At 48.1% G+C, this 14,704-nt stretch overlaps 1 protein-coding gene across 1 annotated transcript in view; it reads left to right on the top strand.

Annotated features, from left to right (window-relative positions):
• The window catches only part of TNN (tenascin N), a 52,833-nt gene extending 38,129 nt beyond the window's left edge, over positions 1–14,704 (top strand). The window contains exons 12-18 of the mRNA XM_033854910.2: positions 411–541; positions 1,952–2,084; positions 2,539–2,690; positions 7,799–7,895; positions 8,797–8,964; positions 10,985–11,148; positions 13,463–14,704. Coding sequence (XP_033710801.1) covers positions 411–541; positions 1,952–2,084; positions 2,539–2,690; positions 7,799–7,895; positions 8,797–8,964; positions 10,985–11,148; positions 13,463–13,603 — 986 coding nt within the window. The 3' untranslated portion in view covers positions 13,604–14,704. The remainder of the gene's footprint in view (positions 1–410; positions 542–1,951; positions 2,085–2,538; positions 2,691–7,798; positions 7,896–8,796; positions 8,965–10,984; positions 11,149–13,462) is intronic.

Genomic DNA, 14,704 nt, shown 5'->3' with positions numbered 1-14,704 from the left:
GGGTAGCTGTTTGCTGAGTGCCTCTGTGTGCAGGGACCTTCCAGATCTGCCTTCCCTCATCCTTCCTTGCCACTTTGGGAGCCTGGCGATCTCAGGGAATCTGTCTGCTGATTGAGATTGCTCATACCCACTGCTCTCTGGAGATCTGCTGGGGAGGTGGGAACCCAGGTTCACTCCCTCTGGGACTCACCCAACTCCCTGTTCCTTAATCCTCTTGTCCTCAGTGAGTTTATACTTTTAGAAACACGGATCCTAAAGGCCTTGTGGCAAGGAAGAATGGAGCCTGCTACCTGCTTGATGGGAGGGAGAAAAATGGGAGAATATATAGGGAGAAAACATAAGCCAACACCTCAAAAATTACCTTTTCTCATTACCTTAGTAATAATAATTACTTGGTGTTTTATATACAGACATTGACCCTCCCCAAAACCTTCATCCGTCTGCTGTAACACAGTCTGGTGGGGTATTGACCTGGACACCCCCCTCTGCTCAGATCGATGGCTATATTCTGACCTACCAATTCCCAGATGGCACTGTCAAGGTACTGGATGCTCCTTGTCTTTTCTCTTCTGCCCCTGCCCAGCCTCCCTATGAAGCAACTCACTTGGGCCAGCCAGCTTGATAGGTGGCCCCATGGCAACCTGCTTATGAACGCGTTGATCCTTACTGATCACCACCTATGTGCAAGGGACAATGCTAACCTTGGTCATCTGTGAACAATTTATGTGTGGTCTCATTTTTTAAAAAATAAATTTATTTATTTGTTTATTTATGGCTGGGTTGGGTCTTTGTTGCTGCGCTCAGGCTTTCTCTAGTTGTGGCGAGCAGGGGCTACTCTTTGTTGCAGTGCACGGGCTTCTCATTGCGGTGTCTTCTCTTGTTGTGGAGCACGGGTTCTAGGTGCGCGGTCTTCAGTAGTTGAGGCTCGCGGGCTCTAGAGCGCAGGCTCAGTAGTTGTGGCTCATGGGCTTAGTTGCTCCCGCGGCATGTGGGATCTTCGTGGACCAGAGCTCAAACCCGCATTGGCAGGCGGATTCTTAACCACTGCGCCACCAGGGAAGTCCCGTGTGGTCTCATTTTATAGGACTAACCTTTGTGCCTCCTCCTTCCTAGCTGACCGTCACATATCTGCTGGCCACACAATCTGCTCCAAGTTATTTGGTTTAATGTCTGTCTTCCCCAATAAATGTTAGCACCATGAGGACAGGGAATTTTTGTCTGTTTTGACTATCCTTGTATCTAAAGTGCTTGGAACTTAGCACTTGGTTGGTGTTCGATAAATATTTATTGAATGAATTGATTAACCCTTACTTCAAGAATTATACCTCCCGTCTGGAATCTGAAGGCCAGCACATTTTCGTAACTTGTCCAAGTGGGAAGTTATTATTCTCTCTCCTTCACAAGGAAAAAAGAAGGGAGGAAGGAGAAAAGGAAGGGCCCCTTGATTTATTCATTATCTCAGTTAATGCTTATGACAGTCCTGCCGGGAAAGTTCACCCTATGTTTATAGAGCAAGTAAGACAGTTTCAGAAGAAAGGTTATTGAAAAACCAACCATCTCCCTGCCTCACAGATAACCATAGCCTGCTTCACCTTCCCCATTAACTTCTCAGCCTGGTGTTGCCAGCCTGTTGCTTCCAGTGGTGGCTGAGGTCGATGCCCCAGCATATATTTGGGGGGCAGAGGTCGCCAGAACACCTAGTGGGTGCTCTCCCAGTGGCAGTGCCAGGTGCTGGTTTCCAGCTAGAGCTCCCAGAAGTGCTGAATCTCCACGGCACAGTCCTTCAGAGAAGCAGCTAGAACCTACTTGGATTCTGGGTTGCCAATGAGCCCTCAAAGAGACAAAACTCTACCCTCCCAGGTAGCTTCTGTCATTAGCACCAGGGAATGCTATTGACACCTAGGGTGCTGGGGGTGATAAATGAATGTCTACTCTCTCCTTTGTTTGGTAGGAGGTGCAGCTTGGAAGAGGGGACCAGAGGTTTGAGTTGCAAGGCCTTGAGCAGGGTGTCACCCTCCCTGTCTCCTTGGTTGCCTTTAAGGGTGATCGCCGGAGCAGGAGCGTATCCACCACCCTTTCCACAGGTAACGTGAGCTCGTGCACTCTGCATAAGAATGCAGTGGAGGACAAGCATTGGAGAGGCCAGAAGAGGTGTCCAAGGGAGAGCAAGTGGCTACCGGATTCTGGATTTCTCTAGACAGGGGGAAATGGAAGTGAGGTCATGAGTTCAAAAGAAATCCATCCCATGGTAGAGAGATGAAGGAGGGGAGTGAAATAGTGTTATTTGGTGAGAGGGGAGTTGGGTCGGAGGAGGAGGAAATGATGTGAACTTGACCTTATTTCTAATACCTTTGGAGGGTTTCATGAGAGCAGAATGAGTGAGAAAAAAAAGATGTGAGTGAAGAGTTGGAAGAAGCAAAGTAGTAGGAGGTTCCAAAATAATTTCTAAATATAATAATGTTAAAATAGGGGACAAGCCCCGCTCCCCTCCTCCCTCGCCCTTCTCCTAACAACACTGTCCCTCTGCTTGGCTCCCAGTTGGTGCCCGTTTTCCACACCCTTCGGACTGCAGTCAAGTTCAGCAGAATAGCAACGTCGCCAGTGGTCTCTACACCGTCTACCTGCACGGGGATGCCAGTCGGCCCCTGCAGGTATACTGTGACATGGACACGGATGGAGGCGGCTGGATCGTGAGTCACACGGAGCCCTGGGCAGTGTCTTGTTTCTCAGGCCAGGAAGCTCTGTTTCTTCTTCATACGTGGGAGGGAGGAGCTTTGGTGTCTTGCTGCCGTTTTTAAAGAGATCCCACCCCACTGGAAGAATAGAGCCCGAAGTACTTCCCTCCTGGGATAGAGCAGGCTTTGTAAACTAAGGCTGATGATTGGGAAGGCTTGTGGGTTTATCACTGTCTACTAATGCCCTTTACATGTGTGTTAACCTACATTTTACTCTGTGCAAAGCACTCGCATAAACATGACCCTCACACATAAGCTATAGAGTAAGTGAGAGAGATTATTGTTCCTATTTTATAGGTAAATTGAAGCCCAAGAGGAGAAGTGCCTTGGCTAAGTCACACGAGTTAATAACAAAGTTGGGACCAGATTTTAGGACTCCAGTCTCCTGGGTCATTGGTCTTCCCAATGGGTCATCTCAGGCCATCCAAGATGGAAACACATGGCCTCTTTGTGGGCTCAGTCCTCTGAATTGGAGCCTTTGTCCAAGTTCTGTATCCTGGCTCCACAGTACAGAAGCAAGGCCTTTGAAACTTTGATACGAAAGGCTAAAACCTGAGAGAAGGAGACTTGGCAATGTTCTGACCGTCCCTCTTCCGTGTGGAGGTTTTGCTCTCTGTGGGCCAGTAAACCACATGGTACCTTCTTTGACTGCATCTGCATGATCCAATTATGATAAGCTGCTTTTGAGAGTTTCCATCTGATCTTTCCATCTCCCCCACCCCCTTCTTCCTGTACCCGAACAGAGAGAGGCTCTCACTGCTCCAAACCAGCCTGCAGTCCTACCCACTGTGCTTCCACCACTCACTGTGGGGAGGAGAAAGCACAATCTCCTAGAGCTCCAACTGTGTTCATTTACACATTCGCTCGGGGGCCTGCAAAACCAAAGACACTTGAACAGCCACCGATAAAATGATAGCATCTAATAAGCAGCAAAGAAGAAAACGTATGATCCACACAGCTGCATCTGATGGCTGAAAGGCAGTAATGGGATTGGATGGGGGAAATTCCTGATTGATTTATAAAAAATAATGGAACAGAATGTAACATGGGAGGCCTTCCACCTGACCAGACTCACAGGGCTGTACCTGCTGCTTCTCATCAGCACCATTGTAGCTCTAAGCATTCTGTCCCTTCAGGCTTGAAGCCGGTTCCCTGCGTTTGTGCCCATAGATGTCCATTGGCAGGATGTTTGTTCTGTCCAATATGACCTTTCTGAAAGCCAGCCTCGCACAGGGCAGGAGATATGTGTCTAGGGCAACCTTTCGAAAGAGACCTGCTAGTCTGTCTGCCTGGGAGTACCCAGGATTTTTCCACAAATATTTATTGAGTGCCTACTATGTGTCAAGTACTGTTTTACATACTCAAGAACCAGTGGTGAACCAAACAGACAGAAGTCCCTGACCTCAAGGATCTTGCCTTCTACATCTTGCCCATGCAAGTGACCTTTACTGGAACACAGATGTCAGTTCCAGAAATAACAGAATCACTCTGGGTTCTAAACAATGCCAGTCCCCCACCCCCTCCCAAGTCTTGTTTTCTCACCCAGACTCCTGAAGATAATACATGAACTGAAATTCTATAGGGTTCTCCTCAAAGCTACCACACTCCAGAAAATATACGGAGCCCTGAAAACTTCTCTACCAAATCTTTTACTGCCGGTTTCCATGTTTTGGGGGGTTCAGGAGTCTGCTGTCATTGAAAGATGATCATCTTATGAATACATTGCTCTTCTAAATTGAGCTTCTCAAATCCCTTTAAGGAGATTCTTCTCCATCCCAGGCAGCAGAAACCCAATTTGATTAACAGGCCAGGACTCTGCCATGAGTTAACTGAGGCTATGAGTGGGAGGCTGGAATGAAGACCCTCAGGGAACACTTAAGTGTCTCAAATATTTCCGTCTTTGTTTTCCATCTTGCAAGTCCTAAGGACTACACGAGAGGCTCTTTCCACAGGCATTTAAATGAGATTTTCATTTTTTCCTCTTGGTTTAGGCATTCAGGACTGTGAGTAAGTTCTAGGGTGCAGTGAAGCTCTGTTGTGTAGAACCAGGCAGAAAGGGATTTTTTTTCTCCTTTGAGACTTACTTGCTAAGGGGCTTTTGTTACCCCAGGTAGTTCATTATAAGGTATTTTCACCTCATAGAAGGGAATAGACTAGATTCTGATTGAGTCAGTTAAGGCTGACTGATCAAGATGTCCAAAGGATCCCCGTGGGTCAGTTCATTTGGAATCTGATATCATAAAATGCAAGCTAACATTTATTGAGATCTAACAATCACTTATTATATCTGTATGTATGTGCCAGACTCTGGCCTCTATACTTTATGATTTATCATGATTGATGACCTTGCTGATGCCTTGATTAAAGAGAATGGCAAATGGGCTATTAACATCTTGATCTAATAGTTTAGAGAAGCGAGGCTTGTCGAGGTTAACTAACTTGCCCAAGGACACCGCTAGTAAGTATAGAGCTGGGTCTAAACAGTGATGCCAAGAGCAGCAGAACCATTGTTTTGGAGTTTCCCTAGCCAAGCTGAAGCATTAGTAAAACAAACAAAGAAAAAAACAAATTAAAAAATACTTGGGCACTGTGTTCATTGATTAGAGATAGAGACCAAATGCCAGGAGGACAGGATCAAATTTGAGCCTGACCTTATAGTATAACTAATTATATCAGCGGGAACGGAATTTGATGCAAGCTGTGTGGAACCAAACATTGGTGCCCACATCTGCCCTAGGATGCCACTGTCGGTGATACAGGAGTCGTCCCAGGTGCTAGGAAATTAACAGTTAGCCTCAGGATCTTACGACATGCTTTTTGAACAACAGGGTCAGTAGAGCTGTTTTTTTCAGACTTTCTCATGGAAATATGAGGAAGCAGTGTTTTATCTTTGCATCAGCCACTGAATAGTTAGTTGTGTAACTCTGGCTGTTTGCTTTTCTGAACTTTCACATCTGTAAAATGGCATTGTATATTCTTGCCCTGGAGTCAGCCCTTAACAAATGCTCAACAAGTGATTGTTACACAAGTGAATAAATGAAAAAAGAAACGAAGGAAGCCAGTAAAGGAAGGGGACGTCTCTAAAAGATGGACACATAAAAAGATGGGAAAGGGAACAGCAGTGTTAGTGCAGTGGGTCATTGTTCGCCATGACGATCCCTAAGTTCTGCTCAGAGGCTCTGTATCCTTTTCACGTGTCCTGTCTCACGTGTCCTCCCAGCACCTCCGAGGTAGACACCTCCTTCCCGCTTCTAACCTGTTGGACAACAAGCTGACTGAGGCTCAGGAATAGAAATGATGGACTCGCCAACCCCCTGCCAGGACTCCCACCCATTGCCGTCTTCGTTCAGTGCCTCCTGGGCCAGCAGACAGGGAGCTGGCGGTGAGCTCCCACTCGGAGCTCTCGGCATTGTTGTGGGCAAGCTGCTCTCTCCTCTTCCCCATCTCTTCCCAGAGAAAAGTGTCAAGAATGCTCAAGTATCAGGAGGTTTACCTCATCAGATTCAAGATAAAGTGCTCGACTTCAAGGCACGTGGTGTGAAGCATGGTGGAAAGGCGGGGGGATTGGATTTTGTGTTGGGCGTCTGCTTTTGAATGAACACGAAGGAAAGGAGGCGGGGAGGAAGATGCCACTCCAGCCTTGGGGAGTTCCAGACTCATTTGTGAAGTCAGCTAGGATGGTGTCTAGCGTGGCGCTCAAGGCCAGGAGGAGTTAGCATACGTAGGTGTGTTTAGCTTTTAGGTACTTTTTAGGTTTACTTCATAGAAAAGAATCCAAGGTACTCTGACTGGAACTGCCTCCCTTCCTCAGACAGAGGAAGTTTTGAAAAGAAAGCAGCCCATACTCTCATGAAACAGTCCCACCTCCGTTTCCACGTTGTCCCTTCTCACTCACTCTTCAGCCCCGTCCGGTTTGCCTTCTGCTCTTGTCGCTCACTAGCACAGCCTTTGCTCAAGTCACTGGCGATTCCGTGTCACCAGATTCTGTGGACAGTTTGGACCTCATGCTCCCTGACTTCTCACCAGCACTTGATACTCTTGGGCGCACCTTTCTCCAGCGGCCTTTCTGACTCCGCATTTTCCCAGTTGTCCTTCACGTCGCTAGTTGCTCCCCTTTCGCCTTAATGAACTTATCCTGCTGTGTGTGGCTCTTATATCTCGGGGACTGCAAGCCTTCCTTCTAGGCCACTTTCTCTTTTCAGTTCCTGTTTTCTTCCCAGGTGGTCTCATCCTTCCAGTGGCTTCATCTTCCTCTCTACGTCCTGGTGGCTTTCCATGTTAGTTAGGATAGAATGGGCTATGCTGCAGTAGCAAACCAACCCCAAATTTCAATGATTTAACCCATAAAAGGGTTTTGCTCACATGTGCAAAGTCACTTCTCAGTGGTGACTCAGGAATTCAGGCTGATCACAGCTTGTGGCCCTGCCCTGTCATCACGTGGCCTTCACCGTGGCACTGTGGCCCAGGGCAATGGAAGAGAGAGTGTGGAGACCCCCAGCCCATAGCTATGCTCCTGTTTACAGTCCTGTGGTTGGAACAAGTCATATGGTTCCAGCTTAGCTGCAAGAAAGGCTGAACCATAAAGTCTCCCTGTGTTCGGGGGGTGAGGAGAGTGAAAGGGGACTTGCTGAGCACCCAGCACTGTCTCAGATACACAGGTGCACCTTCTAAGTCCAGCCTGGCTCTCTCCTGAGAACTCTAACCCTTACATTCAGTGGTTCCTGTGGCATCTTTGTTCACCAGGATACCTCAGAAGTCGCTCACACTTACCCGGTCCCCAGATGAGCTCTGCGGCACTCACGGAAACTGTCCTCTCTCACAGCCCCTTTCCTAGCGATCGGCTGAGTGAATTGCCCTCAGCGCTGCGAGCCCACACCACGAGAGGCAGTCTTGACATCCTCCTTTCTCTCAGCTCCACTTCCAGTCCATCGCCACGTCTGTCAGTTTTCCCTTCTGTCCCCTCTGCCCATCCTCAGGGCAGCCCCACTCCACTGTGCTGCCCTCTGTCACTCAGCCACGTCAGTTCAGGTATGTCAGAGGGAAACGTCCATCTCCCTCTTCAGGTCTTCCAGAGGCGGAACACTGGGCAGCTGGATTTCTTCAAGCGCTGGCGGACCTACGTGGAAGGCTTCGGGGACCCCATGAGGGAGTTCTGGCTTGGTATGACCTTTGAGCATGCATAAAGGCTGAGGTGCAAACGGGAGACTCCCCTCTGAAAAGCTGGTCAGGCAGCTTGCGGAAGCTCACCACGTTCAGGAAGAGCTCTGAGCGACAGGGACTCTCTGAGGAACCTGCCGACCAGGGCGTTGGTGTGGCCGTGTCGCTGGGAAGGTTCTCATGTGCTCTGGGCGTGTGAGAGGGTGGGTCTGTCACAGGTGGGTGGGCTTTATGCTGCATCTAAGGCCCGCACAACCTGCCTGCAGCCTGAACTTTTCAGAAACCACAAGAGGAGAAAAATAGTGGATTGATCGGGACTCTGGGCTCTCACTGGGAGGTCATACGAGTCCCTGACATTCTGCTAGTAATGCCAGTCGTTATGGCATCGTTTTTTCCCTTTTACGTCTGCTCTATTCTGGAGCAGACGTTCATAGAGAATGAAATCGCCAAAAGCATCAATTGGGAAATGAAGAGTTAAAAAATCATAATCTGGATACTCAGCGTCTGATAGAGTAGATGATGTTTGTGGTTTGCTTGGTACAAAAGCCCCTTCGGTGACCTTAGAGTCAGTAGGTGATCTCCTCTCCCGCTTGGTGAGACCAAGGATGATAAATAGAACAGCTTCTGCTTGAGAGAGAAGGAGTCAGTGGGGGCAGATTCATCCCACAATCAACCCCTCCGCTCCCTCCCAGAGGATGTGGTTTCCACACTCAGAAGCATGACTGTGCCAAAGACATAATGGGATGAGAAAATGAACCCCCCAGAAGAGATGGTGTAGGGAAGGCCCCCATCAGCAGAGGAGGTGAAGGCTAAGGCAGCTTTGCGGGGTGAAAGTCTCCGATGCCACCGGTGGGTGCTCACACACCGGTTGATTGGTTACCGGAATTCCATTCCTGATTCTTAGGACTCGACAAGCTACACAACCTCACCACAGGCACGCCCACCCGCTATGAGGTGAGAGTGGACTTACAGACTGCCAACGAATCTGCCTATGCCGTATATGACTCCTTCCGAGTAGCCTCCAGCAAGGAGCGGTACAGGCTGACAGTTGGGAAATACAGAGGCACAGCAGGTGAGACAAACCGTGTCCTTCCTGCTGGGGTCTCCTGCTCCGTGTGTCTGAGGGTTGGTCGGCCACCTGCCATGGGTCTCGGGGGGATAGAATATTGTTCTGTGAAGGTGAATTGTCCTCGCTGACAAGTGAGGCCCCACTCCCTGCAGGGGATTAAACAGAATTATTGAAGCAGTCTTTGACTGTCATAAAATTGGAACTTCTGTACATTACACACTGATCCCCCCCCAGTAAAATCCCTCCTCTTATACTCCCCCAATTCGGGCTGTTGTACATTAGCTGATGAACCCACATTCTGAGAGATTTCGTGGTGTCTGCCCACCACTCATTCGACTTCAGCAGTGTGACTGCCATTCTTGCATAGCAGTGTGTGTGTGTGTGTGTGTGTGTGTATTATTTAAATATATACATATATATATATATATATTTTTTTTTTCTGAATGAATGAATGAGGTTGCAGGACAAAAGTTCTCAATCTTTAGCTGGCATCAGAAGGGCTTGCTGTCATCTGAAGGGCTTGTTAAAGCACAGACTGCAGGGTATGACCGTGGAGTTTCTGGTTTTGTATGTCTGGGGTGGACCTGGGACCGTGCATTTCTAACAAGTTCCAGGTGCTGCAGCTGCTGCCAGTTCAGGGTCCACTTTGAGAACCATTGCTGTAGATGGTCAGAGACAGCCCGTCCTTGTTAGGCATAATCAAAGCCTGCTGTTGAAATAAGGAAGCTTCCTGTGGAACGGTGTCTCAGAAGGAACTCTGGGCTTGGAGTCTCAGGTCGGAGATTTGAGTCCTGGCTCTGCTGCTTGTGGACTGTGGGACTGTGACAAATTCCTAGAGTCTAACCTCTGTGAGTTTGTTTCCTTATGGGATTAAGAGCTGCCTGACCCACCCCTCAGGCTTGTTGTGGGCATCAAATGAGAATGTATATGTGAAGGTGATGGGTAACTCAGAGATCAGATTAAATGGAAGTATTGTTATTGTAGGAACAGAACTTGATTAAGCTTGGGATTGATATGAGCCCTTATTGCATTTTATGAGCTGAATTAAAAAGTAAACTTATAAAAGGATGACAAATGTGATGGGGAAATAGTAGAATACAAGTAAAATAATTAAGGCAGATTTCTAGATAGGATTAACGTACCTATGTGCCCAGAAGGGCTCTAGAAGTTCAGGTGTGTGTGTGGGAGGATTAATAAGGAGAATCTTCCTCAGGAGTGGGGTTGAGCTGGGCTTTGAGGAATGGTGAGGCTTTGGAATGATGAAGGGCAGAGAGAAACAGGCGAGCAGAGGCATGGGAGATGGATGCGTACACTTCACACGTGGAGGGCGCCTGTGCGGATAGGGGGCTGTGAGATTGTGCAAAGGGTACAGCCAGGTTACAGGCCTGAAAAGCCAGGAGGAGGAATTCATTCCGTGTGGGAGGAAGTAGGCCTGAGATGATGAAAATGGACGCTTAAGCTTCGGAAGAGCTAGGAAAGCTGTTGTGTTAACACAGGCCTGGAGAGAGATGAGAACAGCCCAGGGTGGCAGCCGTGGGTGCAGGGGTGTATAGGAGTGATCTGCAGAAGGAAGGGCTTGATAATGGGGTACACAGGATTGTCAGATGTGGCTCGGGGGGACCCAGTCTGGGTGACTGGGAGGATGCTCAAGCAGAGACAGGAGCACAGAAAGGGAGTTAGTTGTGTGAGGGTGGTCGGTACTATGGGGAGCGTCGAGGAGTTTGGTTTTGGGTGTTTGGATATTTTACTGTGAAGCCTCTAAGTGAAAATGCTTTTAAAGCTATTGGAGAAACAGGCCTGAAGTTTGGGTGACAAGCCCGGAAAGAGAATCTATTCATCCGTATCGTGTTCTCATCTTGGCGATTTTGATTAAAAAGTGGCTCCTTGTGGCCTAACTGACTGGATCCCTAGCGTTTTCATGCTTGGAGGTTTTCCTGCCCCTAGTCCTCTTTCAGGCCAGAGTTTGATCACGCCCTCAGGGGTGAAACTTGGGCTCTCCCCTCTCATGTCTTCTCTCCTGCAGGGGATGCTCTTACTTACCACAATGGATGGAAGTTTACAACCTTTGACAGAGACAATGATATCGCCCTCAGCAACTGTGCCCTGACGCATCATGGCGGCTGGTGGTACAAGAACTGCCACTTGGCCAACCCTAATGGCAGGTACGGGGAGACCAAGCATAGTGAGGTAGGTGACAGGGGAACATCTTTTTTGTCCCAGACTTTTCCCATATTGTGTTCCTAGAGTGACACCCTCCAGACTGGTTTGTCTGACCCTCTCCTTCTGATGCCCAGCAGTCAGGGCAGTAAGACTTCTTCTCCAGGTTCCATGGCCTTGAGGTCAAGGCCCTCCCTGCCCATCTGCTGCAGCTCCTCCCCACTCTACATTCCCACCAATGCTGCACCCTTACTCAGTGCAGGGAGGTACTCAGGCTGCCCACCGCTTAATAGAGATGATATGGGTCCCACACCATCTCACTTTATGAGTTCACACATGGACACTGTCTTGGTCAGCTCAAGCTGCTGTAACAAAATAATATAGCCGGCATGGCTTAGACAGCAGACATTTATTTCTCATGGCTCTGGAGGCTGGGAAGTCCAAGATCCAGTTCCCAGCAGATTCAGTTCCTGATGAGAGCTCTTTCTGGCTTGTGGATGGCTACCTTTTCACAGCATCCTCACATAGTGTGGAGAGAGAGAGAGAGAGCTCTGGCCTGTCCTTCTCTTCTTGTAAGGGCACTGATCCCACCATGGTTGACCTACCCTCATGACGTCATCTAACCCTAATTACCTCCCAAAGGCGCCATCTCCGAATACCGTCATGTTGTGGGGTCGGGGCTTCAACATATGCAATTTGGCGGGGGAGGGGCACAAACATTTTATCCGTAACAGACACTGCAGAATTTTTTCTAGTCGTTCATCCAGCTAAACCAGAGCTATTTTTCTCAGTCCTTTGATCACGGGGAAAACAAAGTTTTCTGTCTTATGTCAGACCCACCCTTGGATCCACTTCATCCAGAGCCACCCAAAGTCTGCCCAGAGCGTTGTGCTAAACTGGTTTCTCCAGTTCAGGAGTGTGCACACAGGGCCAGGAGTTGGCGAGGGCTCCTCCCCCGCTCCCTTGCTCTGCAACTTTCCAATCAGTGATTTCTTGAATCCTCTTGCCCGGTGAACATCGTCGTGATTCCTCGCCAGCTTCCAGGCATCTCCTGCCTGCTCCCTCACAGCTTCTTAAAAATTGCATCTTTGTTCCTACCCGTCATGAATCCATCCCCTCCATAAACTCTCCCCTTCCTGGGTTTCTCATTTCCCATCCTAGATCTTGATCCTAGCCTTCAGGAAGCCACCTCTCCCCAGAACTCATACATAGTGTACCAATATGACTGTAAATATTAGTACATCTGAAGTCCAGGTACATTTTGATTCCTTTGGTCCTAACCAGGCAGCAGGGACTCCCAATCCTTATGTGATTTTTCAAAGGGAAGAAGAAATTTGTCGCCAGGGGAGCCATGGAGGGTGTGCCCATGAATCATGGTGGCAGCATGTGGGCTGACTCAGGGAAGCCTGTGACCAGAGATCAAATATTTGAAATGAGCAGCCAGCATGCCCTAAACCATCCCCATATTTGCTAATAAAAGACATTCATCTGGTTAATGTGCTTTTCACAGTCTGCAAGGCATTTAGCTTCTTGTTTATTATTTACCTCACAAATTAAAATACATAAAATTGGTCACTTGGGCTCTTTATTGGCCAGGTTGCAAGGTTATTAAGTGAATTAAATATTATTGTGCTCACCCATCAAAAGTCGTAAAATGAGATTTAGTTTTCAGCAGACTATTTATTACCCCAGAGCTAATATCTAAACAGTCTAAATTGAAAATGATTTTCCACAATTGGCCAATTAATATGTTTACTGTTGCCCTTAATTTTTTGTAAAGGAAAAGTGAGGCAAAGATAATTCGATCATTGCTGGCCAGGTTGACCCCGCGTTACCTTTGCTGCTGCTCTGGCCTCACTCACCTCCTGGGCTCACACCCCCCATCCTCCAACCACAGGGGACTTCCAAATTGTCAGCCTGTCTAACCTCAGCTGCCCAGCAGAGGGAGCACACTTCTAGATTCCTGTCTCACTGCCTTTATAAATACCCTAGTCTCTCCTCTAAGCAGAGAGGGAGTAGTTTCCCTGGCAAAGAAACATTCTTTGGTACCATAATCCACCCCACCCTCTCCCAGGTGCCTCTTTTTGATGCTGGCTTATTTATTTATTTATTTATTTTTTGCGGTACGCGGGCTTCTCACTATTGTGGCCCTCTCCCGTTGCGGAGCACACGCTCCGGACGCGCAGGCTCAGCGGTCATGGCTCGCGGGGATCCACCCGGACCGGGGCACGAACCCACGTCCCTTGCATCGGCAGGTGGACTCCCAACCACTGCGCCACCAGGGAAGCCCTATTTATTTGTTTTATTTATTTATTTATTTTATTTACTTATTTATTTAATGTAGGGGGTGAACTGGGAGCCATGGAAAGGACATGAATTCTCCATTCCTTTTGTGGAGTTGAAGATCCGCCCTCATGGCTACAGCGGGGAGCATGTCCTGGGCAGAAAGAGGCAAACACTGGGAGAAAATTCGAGAACATTCTGACGGCCCATTCATGCACTTATTGCACAAGAGGAGACCAGCCCGGGGTTGGGGCCTGTGTAAGCATGGGGTGGGGTGGGTACTAATGACTGGCTAATGGAAGTCTGAGGGGTGCTCATAGCCCTTGGCTTCTGAGATGGCTCGATAACCTGCAGGACAAAGCATGTCACCAAGCTTCCAACCATACAGCTCACTTGCTTGTCACCTGCATTTTGCCCATCTGTATTGTGGGCCTGAAAATCAACACAAAAATAGCTGCACAATGTGTATGGGCGAGACAGCACTGGAACTGCAAGGTTGTCTGCTCTATCTTCAGTAACAAACATACGGGATTAGGGCAAAAAAAAAGGGGTGGGGGATAAAGAACCACCTAGTACTTCTTCAATTGGAAATCTCTGGAAATTGGTATATATATATTCAGGGCTCTGCTAATACAAATCTTCTGTCTAAAAAGAAACACCAAAGGGGGGTTTGACGACAAGGGGCTGAGGTAGCCTGAAACTTACCTTCCATTACCACTGGAAAATTGGTAAAATCTTCTTTGAGGAAAAAGACATAAATCTTCCCCTTTTAAAAATAATTGCTGATGTTATGAGGAAGAATAAAGGGAACCAAAAGGGACCAAGAGGGATTTGAATTTTGCTGTGTTCTGACCAGTATCCTGTGTGCTGGAAACCCCAGCTTCCATGTCACTGTTACTTTTAAGTGCCCCCTTTCCAGCCACCTGCATTATCACTCTTGTAGATCTGCGTATGTTGTGAATAAATTCTCACTTATTTCAATTTTAAATAATTTGACTCTCTTGGTAATTGGTTCCTCCCAAAGACCCTTTTCTGTGACTCCCTTTCGTACTGTCAAGTCCTCAGCCTCCCTCCTCTCTCCCTCCTGCCCCTGCCCTCCCCCTACCCCACCCCGCCCTGTCGGACCCCTGGGTTTCCTGAAAGTGCTCAGCACCAGAGGCTTATTGTTTGAGTGGACACTTGGCAAGGTCAGATCCTTTTGGCTTATTTTCCTATCACTTTGGAAGGTTTTTCTGTGGCAAAGTCAGTGACCATTGAAGAAACTTAATTTCCTATTCGAGAAAAAAAAAATAAACCACTTGAT

Source organism: Tursiops truncatus, chromosome 1 (assembly GCF_011762595.2).
Source record: "Tursiops truncatus isolate mTurTru1 chromosome 1, mTurTru1.mat.Y, whole genome shotgun sequence".
Taxonomy (NCBI): Eukaryota; Metazoa; Chordata; class Mammalia; order Artiodactyla; family Delphinidae; genus Tursiops; species Tursiops truncatus.
Note: the sequence above shows the minus strand (reverse complement) of the source record. Positions and strands in the feature narration are given on the sequence as shown.